Here is a 25,127-nt window from a genome sequence, read left to right as displayed (position 1 = left end):
CATCACTTCATGGGAAATAGATGGGGAAACAGTAGAAACAGTGTCAGACTTTATTTTTAGGGGCTCCAAAACCACTGCAGATGGTGATTGCAGCCATGAAATTAAAAGACGCTTACTCCTTGGAAAGAAAGTTGTGACCACCTAGATAGCATGTTCAAAAGCAGAGACATTACTTTACCAACAAAGGTCCGTCTAGTCAAGGCTATGGTTTTTCCAGTGGTCATGTATGCATGTGTGAGTTGGACTGTGAAGAAAACTGAGCGCCGAAGAATTGATGCTTTTGAACTGTGGTGTTGGAGAAGACTCCTGAGAGTCCCTTGGACTGCAAGGATATCCAACCAGTCCATTCTAAAGGAGATCGGTCCTGGGTGTTCTTTTGAAGGAATGATGCTAAAGCTGAAACTCCAGTACTTTGGCCACCTCATGCGAAGAGTTGACTCATTGGAAAAGACTCTCATGCTGGGAGGGATTGGGGGCAAGAGGAGAAGGGGACTACAGAGGATGAGATGGCTGGATGGCATCACTAACTCAATGGATGTGAGTCTGGGTGAACTCCAGGAGTTGGTGATGGACAGGGAAGCCTGGCATGCTGCGATTCATGGGGTCACAAAGAGTCAGACACGACTGAGTGACTGAACTGAACTGAACTTCCTAAGGCCCGCTTGACTTTATATTCCGGTATGTCTGGCTCTAGGTAAGTGATCACACCATCATGGTTATCTGAATCATGAAGATGTTTTTTGTATAGTTCTTCTGTGTATTCTTGCCACCTCTTCTTAATATCTTCTGCTTCTTCTAGGTCCATACCATTTATGTCCTTTATAGTGCCCATCTTTGCATGAAATGTTCCCTTGGTATCTCTAATTTTCTTGAGGAGATCTCTAGTCTTTCCCATTCTACTGTTTTCCTCTATTTCTTTCTTTCTCTTTGCTTCTTTATAAATTTTAAATATTGTTATGCCAGAAAAGTTCTACCACCAAAACATCTGAATATAGTTTATCAACCATATTGCTCCCATAAATATATTCATACTGCTTTCTTTCTTGAAGATTGTTTTGGGAATTAAATATCTTATTTTCTTTCTACTTTTGTCTTATCTTTATTCTCCTTTGGTAATTTTTGCTAACTCTTTCTCCTTGGGACAGAGGAGAGAAATATCTATGTATCGTGTGGAGTCATTGGATTCTTGGTGTAAACTACACTTGCATATCAGTCCATGGGGTCACTAAGAGTCAGGCACGACTTAGCGACTTCACTTTCACTTTTCACTTTCATGCACTGGAGAAGGAAATGGCAACCCACTCCAGTGTTCTTGCCTGGAGAATCCCAGGGACGGGGAAGCCTGGTGGGCTGCCGTCTATGGGGTCGCACAGAGTCGGACACGACTGAAATGGCTTAGCAGCAGTAGCACACTTGCATATATAATTAGATTAAGAATACAGGGTCTGGATCTAGATTACCCATGTTTTAGTGAGGGAGGAAAGGAACAGGCTGAGCTGATTCCATCTTGAAAAAGAAGGAAACTCCCTCTTGCACTCTCAGTGAGCTTTAGACCATATGCCTGGTAACCATGGGGATAACATACCTGTAGCTGAACTGGCCTCCTGGACTGATAAAAATCAGATGCCATACCAAGATTTCCCATCACCAAAAAGAATGCAATAATCCCCTATGTAGTAAATCACCTTTGTAATCTTTATGGCACCCATTGGTGTAGGCTACAATGTATAACCAGCTGACCCTTCTGATTAGGAATCATGGCTGTAACCTGATTGTATCCCCGTTTAACACTTTCCAGGCTAGGTTTAAGGAATTTGGGGATGTGGGCTTAAGCAGTACACTTAAGGTATATAAGGTTTTCACAAAAGTCAGTCAGGGTCCTTGGCTAAGAGGAGACTCTGCCTTGGGCCCAACAGTGTAATAAGCTGCACTCTACTATCTGCATTGTCCCTCTGAGTGAATTTGTCTCCTGGAACGCGTGGCTACAACTTTTGGTGCATTGACCAGAAAACTCCTCACTTTGAGGAGACAAGTCCCATTTGGGACTACTCCAAGGCCTTGCGACTCAAATCTTCTAGACGGGGGAAGGCACCTCGCCCTTCTGGAAGGATTCTGCTTCTCAACACCCAGACCTTTCAAGTTAGCAGTTAGTGGACGACAGCAGGGGAATTGAGTGCTCAGGTGAGGAGGAACTCACCCAGTAGGGTGGAAGAAGGGGCCTAATCACCCCCCTGGGAGGGACTAGAAGGGGCAAGGACCTGCAGGAGACTGGAATAGGCAGGTGGAGGCAATTGCTTGGTACACAGGTTGATGAGTGTTTTAGGGCTTAGGAAGGAAATTTGTGAATGTCATTTAGAAGGTGGTGTCCATGCCATCTTGGGGAAAATTATTACCAAGCAATCGCCAGGGGATTGTTAGGAGAAGAAACTTGGTCTTTGTATGCTTGTATTATTCCCTCCCCTAGGAAGTGTCCCATCTGCCGTGAAATTCTTGAGCCCCTCAGAATTGTCAGGCTAGAAGGAGGGGAGAAGGATACATAAGTGGGTATGAATTGGCTTTTCCAGAGACAGCCTGGGACGTGGGCTATTTAACCCATCTGTCTTTTCATCCACACCTGATCAAGCCCACCAAGGCAGAACATACTTTAAAAGCTAAGGGAGAAACAGTCTTGGATCACGTGGTGTTCTGGTTTGACCATGCCAACCGGCAGGTGAAGACACGCCAGTTCCCCTTCTCTCTCTGGGGTCTGGCAGGTAAGGCTCTTCTCACCCCAATTACAAAGGAGGTGGAGTGGCAATTTAAGTGTTTCATTGAGTGGAAATATCAGAAGAACATAGGGTACTGAGAACTTCATAGACAGACGAGAAGGAAAAGTAGAAGAAGGTCCGAGAAGGTAAGCAAGATGGGAGGAAATGAATCTAAGGCAACTGTATTGGAGTGCATGATGAAAAATTTAAAGAAGGGATTTAGAGGAGACTATGGGGTGAAGACGACACCTAACCACCTCCACATACTCTGTGAGGTTGAATGGCCCCCTGTGGGAGTAGGATGGCCACCAGAGGACACTGTGAACTTAAAAATAGTGGAAGCAGTCTACACAGTAGTCACAGGAGAGCTGGGACACCCGGATCAATATCCATATATTGACTCATGGCTAGGGTTAGCTCAAGACCCTCCTCCTTGGAGGAGGTTTTGTATCCAGAAGGGAAAGGGAAAAATATTAATGGCACAAAAATTGACTGATGATAAAAAAGAAATTCTACAGAATTTGGATGGGGGTGACCTACCCCATACTGGGCAATGACATGCCCACTGCCCAGCGCACCACCAGGACCGGAGGCTGCCTTGCTGACCGATCCAGGGCCAGGTGAAGTTCCTGCAGCAGCCACTGCTCCTCCACCAGCTCTCCCAGAGATCGCAGAGCCACCATTTCAGCAGGCTCCTATCCCAGCAATGGAGACTTCTGGTCAACGCCCCCAGGATTCCACCTCAACCGGATCACCTAGATTGTATCCACCTCTCCTGGAGAGTACTGATGGGAAGGGGGAAGAAAACACAGGAATTAGACAGAGGCTGCACTCCACCAAGGAACAGGGGGAAAGAACACCACTACAGATGCCCCTCAGAGAGCTACAACAGCCTCCAGTTCAGGACGCATGGGGGCGCTACCATCAGCCCCCTGTAGCCTAGTATTACCAGCCATTTTCCTCTACAGATATATTAAACTGGCAGAGACATGCTCCACTGTACTCCAGGGAGCCACAAGCCATGATTAGGCTAATGGAGACTATTTTTCAAGCCCACCACCCTACATGGGATGACATAATCCAACTACTAGTCTCCCTTTTCAGCACTAAGGAAAGACACAGGATCCTAACAGAGGCCAGAAAATGGTTAAGAGAAATGGCACCTGAGGGTACTGCAAACCCGCAGCGGTGGGCAGAATGAGCCACCCGCGTTGAGAGGCCCAGCTGGGACTGTAACACAGAGGAAGGGAGGGGCCACCTGGAGAGATATCAGGCGGCCATTTTACAAGGTCTCAAGAGCGGGGGCCCAAAAACCTATGAATATGGTAAAACCCTCTGAAGTGATTCAAAGGGAAAGCGAATCACCCTCTGAGTTCTATAAAAGACTGTGCGAGACCTATAGACTTTATAGATCCAGAGCCTGCTGGGTCTCAGGTGGTGATAAATGCAGCCTTTGTGTCTCTAGCCTACCCTGAAAATGTCAGATCGGGGGACACCAAGGGACTCATGAATTTTTTTTTAAATTTTATTTCATTTTTAAACTTTACAATATTGTATTGGTTTTGCCAAATATCAAAATGAATCCACCACAGGTATACATGTATTCCCCATCCTGAACCCTCCTCTCTCCTCCCTCCCCATACCATCCCTCTGGGTCGTCCCAGTGCACCAGCCCCAAGCATCCAGTATCGTGGGTCGAACCTGGACTGGTGACTCGTTCCATATATGATATTATGTGTATTTCAATGCCATTCTCCCAAATCATCCCACCCTCTCCCCCTCCCACAGAGTCCAAAAGACTGTTCCATACATCAGTGTCTCTTTTGCTGTCTCGTATACAGGGGTATTGTTACCATTTTTCTAAATTCCATATATATGCGTTAGTATACTGTATTGGTGTTTTTCTTTTTGGCTTACTTCAATCTGTATAATAGGCTCCAATTTCATCAACCTCATTAGAACTGATTCAAATGTATTCTTTTTAATGGCTGAGTAATACTCCATTGTGTATATGTACCATTGCTTTCTTATCCATTCATCTGCTGATGGACATCTAGGTTGCTTCCATGTCCTGGCTATTATAAACAGTGCTGCGATGAACGTTGGGGTACACGTGTCTCTTTCAATTCTGGTTTCCTCAGTGTGTATGCCCAGCAGTGGGATTGCTGGATCATAAGGCAGTTCTATTTCCAGTTTTTTAAGGAATCTTCACCCTGTTCTCCATAGTGGCTGTACTAGTTTGCATTCCCACCAACAGTGTAAGAGGGTTCCCTTTTCTCCACACCCTCTCCAGCATTTATTGCTTGTAGACTTTTGGATCGCAGCCATTCTGACTGGCAACTCATGAATTTTTATACATCCCTGAATGCCCAGTACCTTAGTTTGGAAGAGACTTGCTGTCTAAATTGGGGGCACGAGTGACCTTTCCCCCCACGAAATACCCACTCTTCAAGTGGGCTCAACCACCTATTTACTCTTCCTCTCAGTAACCCCTCAAGATGAATGGAGATTGCACGATCTCCCAGAAGGGAAACTGAACAAGCTGACCAGTTGAGAGAGAGAGTTAACTCAACAATTCCCTGAGGTCTGGGCGGAAGACAACCACGCCCCCCCCCCGCCCCGCTCCCCACCCAGGCTTGCAAAACAAGCCCCACTGGTAATAGAACTCAAACCCTCAAACCCGGTACAATTATGTCAGCACCCGCCTTGGGCCTGCCAGACCTTGCTAAGCTGCTGACTCTTTACATGACTGAAAAGGACAAGGTGGCTATGGGAGTGTTGTCCCAGACTATGGGGACACAGGACAGACCTGTGGCTTATCTCTCGAATTGGCTGGACAATGTTGCCCCTGGATGGCCGGGATGCTTACGGACAGTTGCTATGGTTGCCTTACTGGTCCAGGAGACAACCAAGCTGACTTCAGGCCAAGATTTGATCGTAAAAGTCCCACACAAGGTCAACACTCTCCTGTGAGGGGACCCCCATAAATGGCTGTCGACATCCCGGATTACTCAATACCAGGGACTGTTATGTGAGAAGCCCCACGTTACTATTGAGCCTTGTCAGGCCCTGAATCCAGCCACTCTCCTTCCTGTGGGAGAAGGTAGGCCCTCACATGATTGCAAGGAAATCCTAGAAGAAGTTTATGCCAGCAGACCTGACTTGAGAGACCAGCCAATCCCGGACCCAGAGTGGGTCCTGTACACAAAGGCACCAGCCTGGCGAAACAAGGACGACGACTGTCGGGATACGCAGTAGTCATGGAAGAAGCCATCGTTGAGGCTCGCTCTCTGCCATCACACTGGTCTGCTCAACGGGCCGAAATATGTGTCTAATCCGGGCCCTCCAGCTCTCAAAAGGCAAGAAGACAAACATTTACACAGACTCCAGGTATGCTTTTGCTACTTTACATGTACACGGGGCTTTATATAAAGAGCAAGGTCCTCTGACAGCCAACAGAAAGGACACTAAAAACAAAGAAGAAATCTCAACTCCATTAGATGCTGTATGGGAACTTGAAAAGGTAGCAGTGATGCATTGTTGGGGTCACCAAAAGGAAGACACCTCACAAATGAGGGGAAACCGACTAGCAGATAAAGCCGCAAAACATGCGGCTGAGAAATCTGGGCCTGCTTGTGGGGTGGGGGGGAGGCATCTATCAGAACCTTTGTACTCTAAAAAAGGCCTGAGTTAACTTTAACTCTCCCACAGTATACCCTGGCCCAAGACCAGCTGGCTGAAGCAGAAAGGGCCACCAAAAATGAAAAAGGGCAATGCTGCCCTGGGACATGAACAAAAACCTCCAGGAATACAGATAAAAGGCACTCTAAGTGGACTTTAAACCCTGCTGACACTCATGGTATGTACCTTCTCAGGATGGGTGGAGGCCTTCCCCACCCCAACTGAAAAAGCAAATGAAGTGGCTCACTGTCTGCTTTGAGAAATAATCCCCAGATTGTGTTCCCAACCAGTATAGGATCAGACAACGCCCTGCCTTTGTACCCGACTTAATTCAACAGGTATGTAAAGCTCTAAATATCAAGTGGAAATTACATATGGCATATAGGCCCCAGAGTTCTGGGATGGTGGAATGAACCAACCAGACACTTCAAAGAAACACTTTCCAAGTGGATCATAGAGACTGACTGCTCCCCGGTGGACTTGCTTCCAAAGGCTCTGCCCAGACTCAAGATGACCCATGGTTCCATGGCTATTCTCCATACAAAATTGTGTCTGGGAGGCCCCCTCCCAATGTAAAACAGGTGTCAACAAATTTGCCTCAGGTAAGGGGAGATGAGATTTCACAGCAGATGAAACAACTGGGTAAGGTAATAAATCGGGTAACTAAGTTTGTACAAGAAAAGGTGCCATTCCCCTTTGGGGAACAGATTCACGAATTTGCGCCTGGGGATCAGGTGTGGGTCAAGGACTGGAAACATGACTCCTTGGCCCCACATTGGAAGGGTCCATGTACTGTTGTTCTAACCAGCCCTATAGCAGTTAAAGTTACAGGTGTCACTCCCTGGATCCACCAGATGAGGCTGAAGAAAGCATGCCACGCAGACTCAGAGGACACTGAGTGGACTACACAAAAGGAGCCCACTGATCCCCATGAAACCAAGATCATCTTAAAGAAGAAGAGATGAAGCTCTACAATCAACTGCTGCTACAAGGACTTGCTGGTATCATCTTGAGATTAACCATAGTTTCAGCACAAGGAGGGACCTGTGGTATAATTAAAGTTGAATGCTGTGTATATGTTCCTGATTTATCTGGCTATATATCAGCCACCCTAGATGACATGAAAGGTCAGGTAAAAGCTATGTCTGATGATAATCTTCCTTTTTGGACTTCTATTCTATCATGAGTAAAGGGTGATTGGTGAAAACTATATTAACCATTGTTATAGTTGTTCTGTTTATTCTGTTATGTGGACCTTGTATTCTCCAATGTGTTGTTAACTTTGTATCACAGAGGCTAAATTCATTTACCCAAATATATAGCAGGAAACCTAAAATGCAGTACATCCTGATGAGTGATGCTCACACTGGAAGTTGGGAGCATCAAGAGGGTGGGGAATGAGGGATGAAAGGAAAGGCTGAGCTGATTCCATCTTGGAAAAGAAGGAAACTCCATCTTGCACTTTCAGTGAGCTTTGGACCATGTGCCTGGTAGCCATGGGGATAACATACCTACGGCCAAACCGGCCTCCCAGGCTGATAAACACCAGATTCCATACCAAGAATTCCCATTGCCAAAAAGAATCTAAAAATCCCAAACGTAGTCAATCACCTTGGTAATCTTTATGGCACCCACTGGTGTAGGCTACAGTGTATAACCAGCTGACCCTTCTGATTATGAATCATGGCTGTAATCTGATTGTATCTCCCTTTAACACTTTCCAGCCTAGGTTCAAGGAATGTGGGGATGTGGGCTTGAGCAGTATACTTAAGGATTTCACAAAAGTTGGTCAGGGTCCTTGGCTAAGAGGAGACTATGCCTTGGGCCCGCCAGTGTAATAAACTGCACTCCACTATGTGTACTGTCCTTCTGAGTGAGTTTGTTTCCCAGAACACATGGCTACAACATTAGCACCAACTTTTTCATATGCTACCTCAACAATGACTCTGGATAAATTACTCAGCCTCTCTATTCCTTGGTCTTCTCATGTTTAAAAAATGAGATTTAAAAGTATAAAATAAAAATGTATTGTCTCTCCCCTAACTTGAGTGCTCCTTGGTTTTAAGAAGAAAACATGGGGATGCCTATTGGTCAGTTTGCTACAGAGATTTAAGGAGGACTTTCTCTGTGTCTTGTTCTGTTCTAGTTACTACCGACACAGCTATGAGGAAGACAAAGGGGATACTTATGGTGATAGTGATTTTGTATGTTAGAGACTGTAAACTGTAAATAAACCTATGAACAAATACAAAGGAGGAAAACTTCAGATACTTAAAAATGTCATGAAAAAAAGACACTTCAGAGATATGTGATAGAAACTCACCTAGTTCTGACAAGTGGGACTCTGAAATATGCTGGTCTGTGAGGAAGAAATTTGAAGTCTATGATGTTTGAGACCTGATGAATTAGAAGATCCAGTAAAATAGGAATCTCCGTCTTGTCTTCTCAGTCTTTTTAAGCTTTTTTGCTGATTAATAGATATTTTTAATTCCAGTCTAGTCAAATTTATCAATGTTTTCTCTGGTGGCTCATTTGTATATTGGTTTAAAACTCCTTCCCTTTCATACTTTTTTTTTTAACTTTAAAAGCTTTATAGTTTTGCCTTTGACACTTAGGACTTGAAAATGCTAGGAATGGTTTTTTAGCATGCTTGAGCATCTAATGGTTAGTCAATAGTACCAGAAGTATTTCCTGCAAAGCCCTTCCTTTCCCCAGTGATATTCTATGTCATATATGGACTCATATAGCAACTGTTTATAAAGTCATGAGTCAGCTTCCTTACTTTTTTTTTTTCCAGTTTGTTTATTGGAGAATCCCTGGATAAAGACTACACTGTTTTACTTATTTGCACTTTATAGTACATTTTGTTGTAAAATCCTCCCACCTTATACTTCATCCTTTTTAATGGTGCTTGGTCTAGCTGTTGCTCTTCATATTTTAGAATCAGCTTTTCAAGTTCAGCAGATACCCACACATTTCTGAGATATTGTAAGATATTTATTAGAATTACACTGAATATATTCATCAATTTGGAGACACTAAATATTTACAACATTATGTCTCTCAATTCAAGAGCCTGATATATCTCATATCATATATATGTATATTTAGTTACCATAGGGCCTCAATAATTTTTCTAATTGTCTCTTTATAGTTTTTTACATCTTTTGTTAGATTTATTTCTAAGCATTTTAAATTTGTTACTTATGGTGACATTTTATAAAATTTCATTTTAACTATGGATTACATTAATAAGTTAATTTATTATTCTGATTGTTTTATTTATATTTTGGAGGTAAATCTTTAGTTTGAAAAGAGTTTTACCATTAACTGATGTTAAATTTTGTCAAACAATTTCTTCATTGTATATTTTGTTAATGTGACCATTTTTTTTCATTGAAAGTTAAACAATTATTTACTTTTCAGGATAAAAACTTTATCATAATTTACTTTTTATGGACTTGTTTTACTAATATTTTAAGATATTTGCATTTGTATCCATGAATAGGATTAGACTGTGTTTTCTATTTCATAATGTTTAACTCAGGGCTACTATCAAGAGCTTAAACAGTAAAGATACTTATTTTCTCATTTTATAAGAATTCCAAAAATAAAGAGTACAGGGTTTGTTAAAGGACTCAAAAAGACATTCAAGGTTCAGAGTCACAAGGACAGGCTCACACACCATACTTCAAACCATCTCTCACAAGGATCTCTTCTTCTCCAGAAATCTCCTCAGGGCACCCTTCACCTCTGCATTCCTCAAACTGTAGATTAAGGGATTCAGCATAGGGTTGAAAAGACTGTAAAACAATGACAGAATCTTCCTTTGTTCTTGAGAATGGCTGGACTTGGGCGCCAAGTACATGACGATGGCAGTGCCAAAGAGCCCGACCACGCAGAGGTGGGAGGAGCAGGTGGAGAAGGCCTTCCTGCGGCCCTCAGCTGACTGGATCCTCAGGATGGTGGCCAGGATCCGCGCATAGGAGCCCAGAACCAGGCAGAGAGGTCCGACTAAGACAAACACGGAGCCTACAAAGAGGACGATTTGGTTGAGCCTGGTGTCGGCACAGGCCAATTTGAATACTGATATGATTTGACAGAAAAAGTGGTTTATTTTTTGTGCTCCACAAAAGGGTAGCCTCAGAATGAGAGAAATATGGACCAGAGCCAAGAGGAAGCTGAAAATCCAGCATGTGGCAGCCAGGACTGTGCACACTCTCCAGCTCATGATGACCGAGTAGTACAGGGGGTGGCAGATGGCCACGTACCGATCGTAGGACATCACCACCAGACTCAGACACTCTGTGACTGCAAATGCTAAATACAGAAAAGTCTGAAGTATGCATGGAGCAAAAGAGATGGTTTTCTTCTGCATTATAAGATTCGCCAGCATCTTAGGGACAGTGCTTGAGGCATAGGCCATGTCAACAATGGCCAGGTGTGACAGGAAGAAGTACATGGGGGTGTGCAGTCTGGAGTCCAGGCAGATGAGCCCCAGGATGACCCCGTTCCCCAGCAGCGTGAGGCTGTAGAATAACAAGAAGAGGCCAAAGAGGAAAACTTCAAGTTCTGGGTCAACTTGGAATCCCAGCAGGATGACTTCTGAGATCCATGTCTGATTGCTTCCCATGCTCTTTTGACAGATAAATAAAATGCTGCACTTGGGACAGAAATTTTAGAGCTAAGGGTCAGAGAAGGAAAAAAGTTGATACACTCATACAAAGTGAGAATTTATGCCAGAGGCCACAAATCAGTAATTCCTGTATCCAATCAGCCCAAAGTCCTGTGGTATTGATTAGATAATTTGCCTTTTATTGATATTTTAACAATTTTAGTTATTGATCAATTTTTAAAATTAGTAGATTTTGCATAAAAATTGGGATCTCTGTCTTCTTTTCAAAAAATAAAATATTTGTCATTTCTTAAAATTCATTAGCTGAAGCTAATGAGAAGATAGTGGCAGATTGTTTTATTTACCACTGTTTTCACTAATCTCTATTTTCTCACAGAAAATGAAGTTTAATGATGCTGAACAATTTTATCAGTATACTTAAACTATTGATTTATATTAAGGAAAAAGTAAATATTCATCCCCAAGATGAGTTCTTAGGTTCTCCTGTACTTCAAACACATAGAAATAAAATATAAAATGAACTCACCCCCCACCCACAAATACACAACCAGAGTTTAAAGCAAGACAATTCTTCAAACAGAAATTAATCAGAAACATGATATGGTCCAAGTATGAAATCAGAGAATCATACCTGGAACTCACCTGGTATGTGGTCAGGACAGATTTTTGGATATGGGGTACTAATATGGTTGATTGAAACTACAGGCTTGGGTTGGGCCCATAAAATGAGATCAAAACAAAACAAAACAAAAAACACTGCCGTTGGGCTGCTAGATAGAGTGATTCTAAGGAAGTCAATATGCTCGCTGGCTGTGTCAATAGATCGCTAGTGCCTGAGACACTATTATATAGGACCTGATTCTATGTAAAGGGCCCATGAAGTCATCTGAAGAGCAAAAAAAACTTAAAACCACAAGGGAGGAAGAAAAAAAGGTGGAAAGACCAAATCAAAATAAAAATACTGGCAAAAACAAAAAGACTTTCACTCAAAATATGTGCCTAAAAAGCATACAAAAAAATTTCATGCTAAAGAGGAAAACAAGGTAAATAATTGAAATTTGATTTGTTCAAGATGAAACTAAATTTATAGAAGAATCTTCATAAAACTCTAATATAATAAAGGATGGTTAAGATGTTTCAATATATTAATAAAGGGTATGCTATTTATTCAAGTGTTTAAGAAGTTAAGAAAAATAAATAAGGAAAGCAGGAAAACACAATCAGTGTGTAAAAATAGATCAACTATGAACCTCTGAAATAAGAAATATAGCCATACAATTTTTAAAAATCAGTAAATAAAATGATTTCCAGTCCTAATGTTAAGGAGGAAAATAGAGTCTTGGGAGGTCACATTAAGAATCCACTCAGACTTGAATACAGAAAGAGGGGTAATATTTTGAAAATGGAGTTTAGAGACATGAATAATAGATAAGAGGCTGCGCTTAGAAAAGATAAAGTTTCCAGAGCAAAAAAGAATGAAGAAAATGGTGAAGAAATAGTATTTGAAGAGATTTCACATAAACATTCCAGTATTAAAAATAGACCTAAGTCCTTAAGATGCAAATATTTATCACACTTAATGATTGCAATACATAAACATAATATACACTCAATTTTTCATAACTGAAGATGATATAATCTTTAGAAAAAAATGTACTCAGAGAACAGAGTAGGATAAATAAAAAATAAATTCTCAAAAAACTGTAAATTCTTAACAATCATCTCTTTGACTATTGTCTTTTCTTCATTCTCTACATTTCACTGTGTATTGACCTTGTGGAGTTCCTATTCAATCAATGTTGTAGTCTATCAACCTATCTTAAGGCTCTTAATTATCCTCTTAGATTTCTTTTTACTCTTTTCATCATGTTTTAGACATTTTATAACTATCATTCAATTGCACATTTATTCTGTGAAAGATGCCAGGTTACCATCTATCCCCTCTACCTATTTTTTCAAAGCATTTATAATTTGAAAAAGTTATATTGATTAGTTTTGAACCTATAGATTATAAAATGATTATTTTGGCATTTTAAAAGGGGACATTAAATTTTTGAAAATGAGTAAACAGAGAAAGGGACATTAGATAGTTAATATAAATGTTCTTGATAAGAATTGAATCTTGAATCACTTGAAATTTGTTACAGTAGTTGATTAAATTTAGATACTATCAATTAATGGAAATCATTTTAAAAAGGTATGACATAAAATCTATGGATCCCCAAATTACAAGACAAATGAAAAGAAAGTAAAAGCATTATGAATCCACAGCAGCAGAAGGAAGAAAAGGAGAAATAAAGGAACAAATAATTTTATAACAAACAGAAAACACAGTTTAAGCTGATATTAATAAATCTATGTATGTAAATTAAACAGTATGCATAAATGGAAGACATTAAAAGACAGGTAGGGTGAAGTCACTAGTCGTGTCTGACTCTTTATGACCTCATGGACTGTAGCCCGCCAGGCTCCTCCATCCATGGGATTTTACAGGCAAGAATACTGGAGTGGGGTGCCATTTCCTTCTCCATTAAAAGATATAGTTAATCATAATAAAAGGAAAAAAGAAAATCAAGTTACAAAATCCTTTCAAGAGTCATACCTAAACCACCTACACGTAAATACAAACATACAAACTCTCTGTCACTGTCCTTGTCTCCATCTCTGTCTTTCTCACACACGGACCAAGGTTACAGATGAAATAATGGAAAAGCATGTTTGAGCCAAACAGAATCTGGTAGTTGCAATCCTGAGATAACTTCAAAGCATTTAAGACACACAGGAACTACTACAGAATAACAACGAAAAGGTAATCCTCCAAAATGATAAAATTCAGAATGTATTCCCTACAAAGACAGCAAACAGCAAAGATAGGAAGAAACATCTTTAATCTGAGAAAAATATCTCCAAAACTTACAGAAAAATTATATTTAATGGTAAAATGATAAAAACTTTTCTTATGAGTTAGAAAATAAACCTAATATGCTTCACTGAAAATGCGTCTATTTAACATTGACTCAACTAGTCAGTAACAGGCAAAAAGAATAATAAAGAGCACATTAAAATAGAAAATACAAAATACCAATTGTGTATGAAGAAAAAACTATAGATGAACTGTTGAAATTAAGTGTAATTATAAAAATTCTGGATTAAAAGTCAATGCAAAAAATGAAAATATATAGATGTTTAAAAATTGGAAAATTTGTAAAGACTCTAAACTTTTCCAAATTCATCTATACTTTCAATGAAATCCAAATCAGAATTCTAGGAAATTTTCTTTATTTGTGGAAATTAATAATCTTATTCTAAATTTTGTATACAAAAATGTCAAAGATCAAGGATAGCCAAAAATATCTGAGACTAAAAAATGAAATAAAAGGAATTTATTGATTAAAATGAAGTACTATAGATTATTATTTATAATAAAAGTACTATAAAAGTACTACAATTATTAGTCAATGTGGTATTGGGGCAAGGGTGAAGAAATAAACCAATGAAACAGCGTGGTTAACTCAGAAATACATACACATAAACACACACACATACACGCTTGATCTAAGACAAAGGTGGAACTGGTACTTTCAATAAACAGTGCTGGGTAGGATGGGTATCCATGAGGAAGAAAACTAAGACATGAACCTTACCATATATAACATAGAGAATAAATTCCAGGTAGATTTTAGAACTAAACATAAAAGATACAAGCAAATCTTCCAGAATACAAATTAGAGGATCTTGGAGTTGCAATATTTCTTAAACAGAATCCAAAAGAAGAAGATTGTCTCATATCAATAGTATACATTCTGACTGGATTTCCTTTTCTTTTTGGATTTCTAAATTTAAGAACGACACATTTTCACTTAGGTTCATATTTTTAGCAACCATTTCTTAGAAAGTGATTAAGAAAAAGACAGAAAGAAGATGTTTAAATTTTAAAAGTTTTTATAAAGCGAACGTTTTTACTGAACATGATGCCAGATACAGAACAGAGGTGAACTGGAGAAACAGCTTTCATAGTAGAACGTTTTACCAAATTTCCAGCAGCAAATACTTTCCTCTAAACATAAGTGACATTGGAGCCACATGATCCCACTCTAGGATCTGATTAAGGGTTTCCCTGGGATCAGAACCACCACCCCTGGAGAACAAGGCTGGAACCCTATGACCTGGGAGGGCCTAGTCAGAGGAATGAGGAACCTATGGTGAGACAGTGGGGGTATCAGATGTGACCCTGAGACCCCAGCACAGAGCAGGAAAGGGGTCTTCACAAAAGTGCCATTTTTGTCTTCCTAAGCCTGATGATTTCTGCCAACCTTCTGTCCTCTTCTGTAAACCATTGACCAGTATATAAATAATGATTTGTGCGACCATGGGCTGGCACTACTTCTGATCTTTTCCTCAACTTGGGCTTAAATGTAGAGGAAAACTCACAGAGATGGGAATGGCTGGAGCTGAGGCACCTGCTCCCTGGAATGAGTGCAGTGGATGGGGAGTCCCAGGCACCTTTTCTGTCCTGATGAAAGGACAGGACTCAGGGTGCTCAGGAGCTTCGAGGTGGGAGGGTTTTAGAGTCTGATCACCTAAAACCAGCCCATTCCCCAGAGACATTCCTGTCGAGCCCAGGGAACAAATTACTAAGCGTCTTCTCACCATTCTGTGTCTTCCCTACAGAGTAGAGCAAAACCTACCCCTCCCCTCTTTGCTTTCCAGGTTTGCCATCCGTGAGTGTGTGTGTGTGTGTGTGTGTGTGTGTATGTGTAACTACTTAAGCAGAGAAATAAGAACTCAGGAAGAATGGCTGGGGTAATCCACTCAGAGGGATCTTGGTATGAAAATTTAACAAGTCTAAGTCATATATTATGGATCATGTCACATAGAACAATCTCTAAGTAATTAGACTTATTATGTACTTGATCTTCAAGTCATGCCTGCCTCCATATCCCCTTTTGGAATGATTTAAATGTCATGATATGGTACATGTGGACCCCATGGAGCTTGTTAAGACAGCACCTCAAAGGACCAAATCCTCCCTGGAGAGTGTACAATCTTCGTCTGCTGAACAGTGTTATTATGAAATGAACTACCAAAATCTTCCATTACAAATAATTGTTTTTACTCAGAAACTTATAAAGATTGAACTCCATTCTCTTATAATTAAGGCAAGTTTTGTGACTTTAAGAATACTGGACTTACTCTCTTGAGATAGAAAGTCATCAGGCACTACTGTTTCGGGCCAGCATGCAGTAGGCCAACATCTGTTCTGGACCACCGCGTTTTGGGAAGAGACCTGGATTGAGATATTAATTTATGGGTTAGCAGCGTATGTAATGGGCTTCCCTTGTGGCTCAGACAGTAAAGAAATCACCTGCAATGCATAAGACCTAGGTTTGATCCCTGGCTTGGGAAGATCCCCTGGGGGAAGGCACAGCAACCCACTTCAATATTCTTGCCTGGAGAATCATGGACAGAGGAGCCTGGCAGGCTACATATAGTCCATAGGGTTGCAAAGAATTGGACACAACTGAGCAACAAAGCACAACAGCACAAGCGTATATGATTTATTGTAATCACTGAGACTGATGAGGTCCATAGAAAGTAGATAGAAAATAGATATGAAGAATCAACCCTGAAAAATGCCAGTTTTTTTGGAAATGGGAAATGATGAGGAACAACCAGGAAAGTAGAAGGGCCACCAGGAGAGCAAAATATCAGTGCTCAGGTGGGCAGTTCATCTCTCCACACAAGCCTTCACTTTTTATACTTGTACAGACTCCTAAGGTCAGGTAGAGGGTGAGAGTTCAGAACCTTCTCACTTTTCCTTGTAGAGACCTGAGTGCTGGACATGCAGACATCCCTACGCATGTGCATGGTCCTCTAGAGCCCCAGGAAGATGCTGGAGCCTTTCAGAGCCACCTGTATCCATCTCATTGCTCAGCTTTTCCTCTTAAGTTTTTGGTCAGACAGTCTGGCACCATATCTTCATGTGTAATGCCTGTTATCATACCTCCGACAGCTGTGATGCTTAATAAATGTCTCTCACTTTTTTCCATAAACACTCTATTCTATAAATACACAATGAGAGGGGTGAGCCAGGTCAAACACAATCTTGCAAGTAGGTATTATAAGTAATCTAGAGATGATTTAAAGCCGACAGTAGGATGTCCCTAGGTTCTCCGCTAACATTCATTTGAGTCTTTTGTAACTCTGAGCTAATGGCCTAGTCTTCTAGGATTTCCAAAACCTAACCACCACATAAATAATAGAAATTTATTTTCTCACAGTCCTAGGGGTTTGTAGGCAAAGAGTAAGGTGTTGACAGGTTTGGTTTCTTCTGAAGCCACTCTTCCTGGTTTCTAGATGACTGTCTTCTCCCTATATCTTCACGAAGTCTTCCCTCTATTCATGTCTATATTCTATCTCCTTATAAGGACATTGGTCACTTCGAATTAGGGCCACTATAAATACCTCACATTAATATAATTACCTCCATAAATCTTATCTCTGAAAAGTCACATTTATATGTACTCTGGGGCCCTGGTTTCTATATATTAACTTTGAGGGGACACAACTCAGTATAAAGTGGCTAATTACTCACTTTTCAGACAATGAAATGTTGCCATGTGGTGTGCATGATTAACAGCCATAAGTCAACTTGCTGAATATTGGCTTTCAGGTATATGACCTGACATTTAAGAATAATCATCTCTTTTGGAATATGGCTCAGGATTGCATTGCCCCAGTTTTTACTTTCCTACTAATAAAGACCTCATTATAAAAATAAAAACATTAACTGGAGCAGATCGGCATTTGCATAAACTATGTATAAATACCCTTGCCAAACCCTCTCCAAGGGATTTCAGGCTGCCTTAATCATTAATGAATTTAACAAAAATTTGTTACATGCTGAAGATTAATTCTTCAAAAAATTATTTGATAATATTTAATGATTATTTGAGGAAGTTATCAACATAATTGTTGGTGAACTTAGGCTTCAAATGAGTCAATAGTATAACCTGTGATCCTTGAGAAAAAGGACATGCCAGCTGAGCTCACTTTCCCAGAGGCCTAGTTCTGAGAGGCATTTTCAAAACGATGACCATAAAAATGGAATCTGAGCAGAAAGCTACAGTCTTGTTGGATGGAAGTATTCAAAAATGGAGATACGGAATATAAGAGGGCTAGGAATTGAGTTGTGGGGGTATTTGGAAAAGGAAAGAGCTGTAGATAAGGAGCCCCCAAAATTTGTGCAAGAGTTTTTGTGAGGTATTTCTTAACCCTAAAGCACATGAATGCTAAAACTCAACAGGGAACAGTTGTTGAGGGACTGAGAGGTGAGAAGAGCTGAGCATAGCTGAACAGATATTTCAGATGTTGCAAAATGTCTAGAAGAAGTTGGAGTTATAATCTAGCGAACCTGAAGAGATCTTCATAAAGATTTTGATCTAGGTGCAAAAATGACATCCAGAGAGTAAGAGTAACAATAAAATAGACCCATATTAACAAACCTAAAACCAAGGCCCAAGAGAAACAAGGTGATCTCCAAAAACGTAATTGTTTGCTCAGGGGAAAAGCACAAAAAAATAAATAATCTTTATAGAAGTATAAGGGCTTCCCTGGTGGCTCAGACGGTAAAGTGTCTGCCTGCAATGTGGGAGACCTAGGTTCCATCCCTGGGTCGGGAAGATCCCCTGGAGAAGGAAATGGCAACACACTCCAGTACTCTTGCCTGGAAAATTCCATGGATGGAGGAGCCTGGTGGGCTACAGTCCATGGGGCCGCAAAGAGTCGGACATGACTGAGCAACTTCACTTTCACTTTCATAGAAGTATAATGTAATTGATAACTTCTACAATGTGTCATTTAACCATTGAAAATCAGAAAGAAATGATCAATGCTCAAGAGATACATTCGTCGACAGAAAAGGTCCCAGACATAATACAGATAGTGAAGTTACAAATAAAGTTACCAAATAACTGCAATTTATATTGAAGAAATGGGAAACAAAGATAGAAAAAATGAAAAATGTAATATTTCACTGAAGTATTAGAGTCTACAAAAAGAATCAAATATCTATTCTGAAACAGCAGTATGTATTATCTTAAATTAAGAAAACATTGGATAGATTTAACAGATGACTGCCCCCAACAGCAAGCAGGACCAATGAACTTATATGAAGATTAATAAGAAACTAATAAGCAATAGCATTAAAAGTAATGAAAAATGGAGCTGAGTCTGAAAGACATATGGGAATATGGTAAAAATTCTAATATATACTAATGAAAAAAAAAGATAAAATAGGAATAAAACAAATTTTGAAGATATTATTTCTGAGAATTGTTGATTCTACATTTTCTATTCCAATTTCTCCACTTAAGTGTTATTTCATCGTATTTTCACCATTTCCATTTTCCAGTTTCTTTTATTTACCCATCAGATTTTTGTATTCCCCAATTTTTCCAGCCCATAATTTTTCTTGTCTCTAAATGATCAGATTGTTTATAAACCTTAATTTAACTGTTTCATATTATAGATTTTCTATTTTTAAAACTATACTTTCCAAAACTTTCTATTTCTTCATTATATAGTTAATATATGCTCATCATACTTGGACTTAAAAATTCAGATTAAGGAAATATTTTCTTTATGTGAATTTACTCTCAAAAAATGCATAGTATATGAATGGCATTAGTGATCTTTTTCATTTAAAATGAATTTAATGAAAATATTACAAGTCAATACATATATGATAAAGGTTGCTTTTTAAGAATATATTCTTTTGAATGCATGTTCCATACATGTTTTATCTATCTCCTAATAGTAGAAACCTTGGATGTTTCCAACCTTTTAGCTACTATAAGTACCGCTACAATGAGGCATCTTTGCTCACATAATTATGTCCTCAGATAAATTCTTTAAATTGGAATTATTGGGTTGAAACTAACAGCATTCATCTCTTTGTATCAAATTTCCCTGAAGAAAGATATAGGGCTTTAGGCTCCTATGAACACACAATAGTATAACCTATTTTCTTAAGGCCTTGCCATAAAGAGAGAATAAAATTGAAGAAGTCATCAATATTAATTACAGATAATTGTATCTCTTTTTAACTTCAACATTTATTTATTATTTATATTTTTATATGAATGATGATAATTTGGGAAATTAATTTTAAAGTGTTCTGAAAATGCTTAAAGAACAGCTTAAATTTTGTGTTTTATTCAAGTTTTTGTTTTTCTACTTCAAACTCTTGAAACATTTCAAAAACTTAGCTGTTAAACAGCTTTAACTTAGTTGCTTAAAAGCTTTATTTATTTAGAATAGAGACAGTTAAAAATTGAAAGCTTGATAATGAATACCGAAATTTAACTGAAAGGCAGTTTGCTTTCTAAGAAAGTTTTCTTACCTTCCTTCTCTTTTCCTTCTTTCTTTTTCTTACCATTGTGAATACATTATCATGTAGTTTTACTGAATTTCTTTGCTGCTAGATAATTGTGATGCTGTGTTTGCACTACTGATTCAGAAAAATGAACACAAATTCCTCCAAAAAGCTCCAAATTGATAAATTCATCAGTATAGTTTTTATTAACTCATTGTAACTTAATATTTAAACACACAAGTACATTCTATACACACTATAATGGACAAGCCTCAGTCACATTCTCAATCATTCCATATTCTTATTTTGACAGCTAGAATAAAGGTTTTGCGTCCATACCAATATAGCAATCATAAAAGTAGTCCAAAAAAATCCATACCAATATAAAAGTCAGAAAACATAGTGGACTCTGTCTAAATTCATTGTGCTTCATGGATAAATCAAGACTTAGTTCCCTGGGACTTAACCCTTATGTCAGATATCTCTCTCAATTCCTCACACTCTCTCACTTCCTCACATCTCTCAGTCTGAGCTCTCTGGAATCTTCATCCACTTATCCCATCTCAGCCATCCATGTGACTAACTCTAGTCTAACCTGGTTGCCTTCGCTGTGTAAAAGACAATAACACCTCACCTCATGTAACTTTGCATTCCTCTTGCTTCCTGGGCCAAGGTTTTCCTTTACCCCTGGAGAAAGTCACACTGGACTCCTTGGTGGCCATGATGTGCATATAACCTATAAGGTAGGATAATTAATACCCCATGGAGTGAGACACTCATTTATCAGTGAGATAAGCAATTAAGTTATTCACTTATCTGTTCTTGGATGGACTGTTCCAAAAGACGTATTTCATAAGGCTTCTCATAAGACAATCCCATGAAGTAGGACACTTAATTGTTTCTAAAACCAAGAAGTAATGCCAGCATCAGTAAAGCACCCTTGAACTTCCTCTCCCAACTCTTGTCTCACTCCTCTTTTTCCTTATTTATTATTAAATGTTGGTGCTTGCCTGGTGGCTCAGATGGTAAGGAATCTGTCTGCAATGCGGAGACGTGGATTTGGTCCCTGGGTCGGGAAGATCTCATGGAGAAGGGGATGGCTATCCACTGCAGTATTCTTGCCTGGAGAATTCCATGGACAGAGGAGCCTGGTGGGCTATAGCCCATGGGGTCACAAAGTGGGAAATGACTGAGCGACTAACACTTTCTTACATACATAAGCTTTTATTTTGGGGGAACCCAGGATAATGGAGCCACTGAAGTTGCAAAAATCTAGTGACAGAGAGAATCCAGCCTAAGATGTAGGGGTATTCTCTGTTTTCAGAGAGGCAGAAACTCTGTTCTTCTGGTCCCACTGAAATAGAAGGGAAAGGAAGACAAGTAAGAAAACATTGTTGGTCAGATGCATATATATACTGGGTTTCCTGTTCTGGCTTAAAATCACAGACAGGGGGCTGTTGGATACAGTGAGAATAAATCTCAAAATATATGAATATTTCCCTAACATTTCCCATTAGTATCTCTGGCTGGAGAACAATGTGCAAAACAATTGCATGAAAACATCACATAAGATTGAGCAAGGAGAGATAAGCACTCAAGAACTGTTGTGTCTGGATCCAGGAGCAGTGAGACAGCTCTCCTGGACCCTTGCTGCCTCTGGCAGGGACTTAAATAATTCTACCTGCCTCCTGAGAAATCTGTATGCAGGTCAAGAAGCAAGTTAGAACTAGACATGGAACAACGGACTGGTTCCAAATTGGGAAAGGAGTACGTGAAGACTGCATTTTGTCACCCTGCTTATTTAACTTATATGCAGAGTACATCATGTAAAATGCTGGACTGCATAAAGCACAAACTGGATTGAGATTGCTGAAAGAAATATCAGTAACCTCAGATATGCAGATGACACCAACCTTAGGGCAGAAAGCGAAGAGGAATTGAAGTGTCTCTTGATGAAAGTGAAAGAGGAGAGTAAAAACGCTGGCTTAAAACTCAACATTCAAAAAAACGAAGACCATGGCATCTAGTCCCATCACTTCATGGTGAATAGATGGGGAAACAATGGAAACAGTGGCAGACTATAGTGGCTCCAAAATCACTGCAGCCATGAAATTAAAAGACACTTGCTCCCTGGAAGAAAAGCTATGACCAACCTAGACAGCGTATTAAAAAGCAGAAACAGGTCTGCTTTGCCGACAAAGGTCCATCTAGTCAAAGCTATGGTTTTTCCAGTAGTCATGTCTGGATGTGAGAGTTGGACCATAAAGAAAGCTGAGTGTCTAAGAATTAATGCTTTTGAATTATGGTGCTGGAGAAGACTCTGAAGAGTCCCTTGGACAGCAAGGAGATCAAACCAATCAGTCCAAAGGAAATCAATCCTGAATATTGATTGGAAGGACTGATGCTGAAACTGAAGCTCCCGTATTTTGGCCACCTGATGTGAAGAGCTGACTCAATGGAAAAGACCCTGATGCTGGGAAAGATTGAAGGCACAAGGAGAAGGAAGTGACAGAGCATGAGACGGTTGGATGGCATCATCAATTCAATGGACATGAGTTTGAGCAAACTCCAGGAGATAGTGAAGGACAGGGAAGCCTGGTGTGCTGCAGTTCATGCGGTTGCAGAGAGTTGGACACGACCGAGCAACTGAACAACGTTTTCCCTTCTTACCTCTCAGGTCCGTCACTACCGCTCTAACCTATGTGCATTCCTCCAGGCCATCATCTAGCCAGCATTTCTTGCCTGGACTAATAGTAGCTTTTAAATTCTTTCTTTGATACCGGTTTGGATACTTCAAATCCTTGCTCCACACAGCCCTAGAAGCAGCCTAAATTAAGGTCTGTCCACTTGATATTTTCATACTTACAACCCTTTAACGGCTTCACATTTCACACAGGACATATATCTGGATCAGTAGCTTGAAATATGAGTGTTTCCATGCTGCTTTCTCTCCAACCTTGCTTCTCATCAATGCTTGCTTTGTGTTTTTCTGTCAAAAAACCCTGAGCTTTGTAGTTTCCCCCACCCCATACATGTCGCTTACTCCCTTTGGGCTTTTGCTCCTTCCACTGATTAGGCGGAATACATATTTCTGCCACGCCACCTCATACTTCTGGTTAACTCTCACTCATCCTTTAAGATGATCTTCTCCTGGAAGTCTTTCTTAGCCACTCTCACTCTAAGTGAGTTATACTTTCCTGAGCTATATTAGCACTACCCTCTGCAGAGCTGCTTCCCTGGTGGCTCAGAGTTTAAAGCGTCTGCCTGCAAGGCGGGAGACCTGGGTTCGATCCCTGGGTTGGGAAGATCCCCTGGAGAAGGAAATGGCGACCCACTCTAGTATTCTTGCCTGGAGAATCCCATGGACAGAGAAGCCTGGTGGGCTACAGTCCACGGGATCGCAAAGGGTCAGACACATGGCAAGGTTAATTTCATTTATTCATCTGTTGTTATCCCCACTAGACAGTGAATAAAGTCATAGTAAAAAATGTATTCTTTTCATGTTTTCATTTCCAGACTTAACAGCACAAAATGTGTGTGTGAGTGTACACACATGTGAATGAATTTTAACAATATTGACTTGTATTTATTCATGTATTTTTAACTGTTCATTATCTCTTTAGAGAATTAAGATTGCCAAGTAAAGACATTATGAGTCATTGACTTCATAAATTATTTTGCATCAGGTAAAAGGCTACATTTTATAATATTCCTGGTTCTTTCTAGTATAGTGGGAAATCTAATTTGCTACTGTCTTATTTATAGGTTATAGGTCTTCTTCTTTAAAGGTATACTAAGTTTATGTTGTAGATGATAGTAATACCATTTGTTGAGCTCTTACTATGAGTCATGGATTCTGGCAAGCATTTTGCATATAGGTATTTTCTCTTCACAACAAACCTGTGAACTTAGTATCAGTGAACTTTTTACATATATTAAAACTAAATTTCAAAGAATTTAGGTAAGTTGCACACACAGCAACTGAAAGACCTTAATAGAAACCAAGCTCTAGCTGAACTCAAAATATGCATGTTTTTAACCCTTTTTTTTGGCAATGGATAAAATGCCTTCATAACAGATATCCTTTAAAAGGATCTGTTTTATAAGAGAAATTCATATGTTTTCATCTTCAAAACACTTTTTCACAAAAGATCTTATTTTAAAATTTGAATAATTCCTTTATATACAGTTTAAATATTTAGAAGGTTTAATTATGTAATTTGAGGAAGAGGTAAAAAACAAAAAAAGCCTCTCTATATATCATTTTCCATTACTTCTTAACTATTTTCTATCACTTCATAATTGTTAGAATTTCATGCTTGATTCAGTTCAGCTCAGTCTCTCAGTCGTGTCCGACTATTTGCAACCCCGTGAATTGCAGCACTCCAGGCCTCCCTGTCCATCACCAACTCCTGGAGCTTACTCAAACTCATGTCCATTGAGTCAGTGATTCCATCCAGCCATCTCCTCCTCTGTCATCCCCTTCTCCTCCTGCCCCCAATCCTTCCCAGCATCAGGGTCTTTTCCAATGAGTCAACTCTTCGCATGAGGTCGCCAAAGTATTGGAGTTTCAGCTTTAGCATCAGTCCTTCCAATGAACACCCAGGCCTGATCTCCTTTAGAATGGACTGGTTGGATCTCTTTGCAGTCCAAGGGACTCTCAAGAGTCTTCTCTAACACCACAGTT

At 39.8% G+C, this 25,127-nt stretch overlaps 1 protein-coding gene across 1 annotated transcript; it reads right to left on the bottom strand.

Moving 5' to 3' along the window:
• Window positions 1–10,131: 10,131 nt before the first annotated feature.
• On the bottom strand, window positions 10,132–11,061 carry LOC104992105 (olfactory receptor 2A12). Its single transcript, XM_010844855.1, has one exon. It carries the CDS (start codon window positions 11,059–11,061, stop codon window positions 10,132–10,134), a length of 930 nt encoding a protein of 309 aa, XP_010843157.1.
• Between the last annotated feature and the right edge of the window lie 14,066 nt (window positions 11,062–25,127).

The sequence above is a fragment of the Bison bison genome, unplaced genomic scaffold (assembly GCF_000754665.1).
Source record: "Bison bison bison isolate TAMUID 2011002044 unplaced genomic scaffold, Bison_UMD1.0 scf7180017864211, whole genome shotgun sequence".
Classification (NCBI taxonomy): domain Eukaryota; kingdom Metazoa; phylum Chordata; class Mammalia; order Artiodactyla; family Bovidae; genus Bison; species Bison bison.
Note: the sequence above shows the minus strand (reverse complement) of the source record. Positions and strands in the feature narration are given on the sequence as shown.

Bases quoted from the DNA above. Each gene is read 5' to 3' on its own strand.
- LOC104992105 (XM_010844855.1), bottom strand. From the start codon at position 11,061: ATGGGAAGCAATCAGACATGGATCTCAGAAGTCATCCTGCTGGGATTC.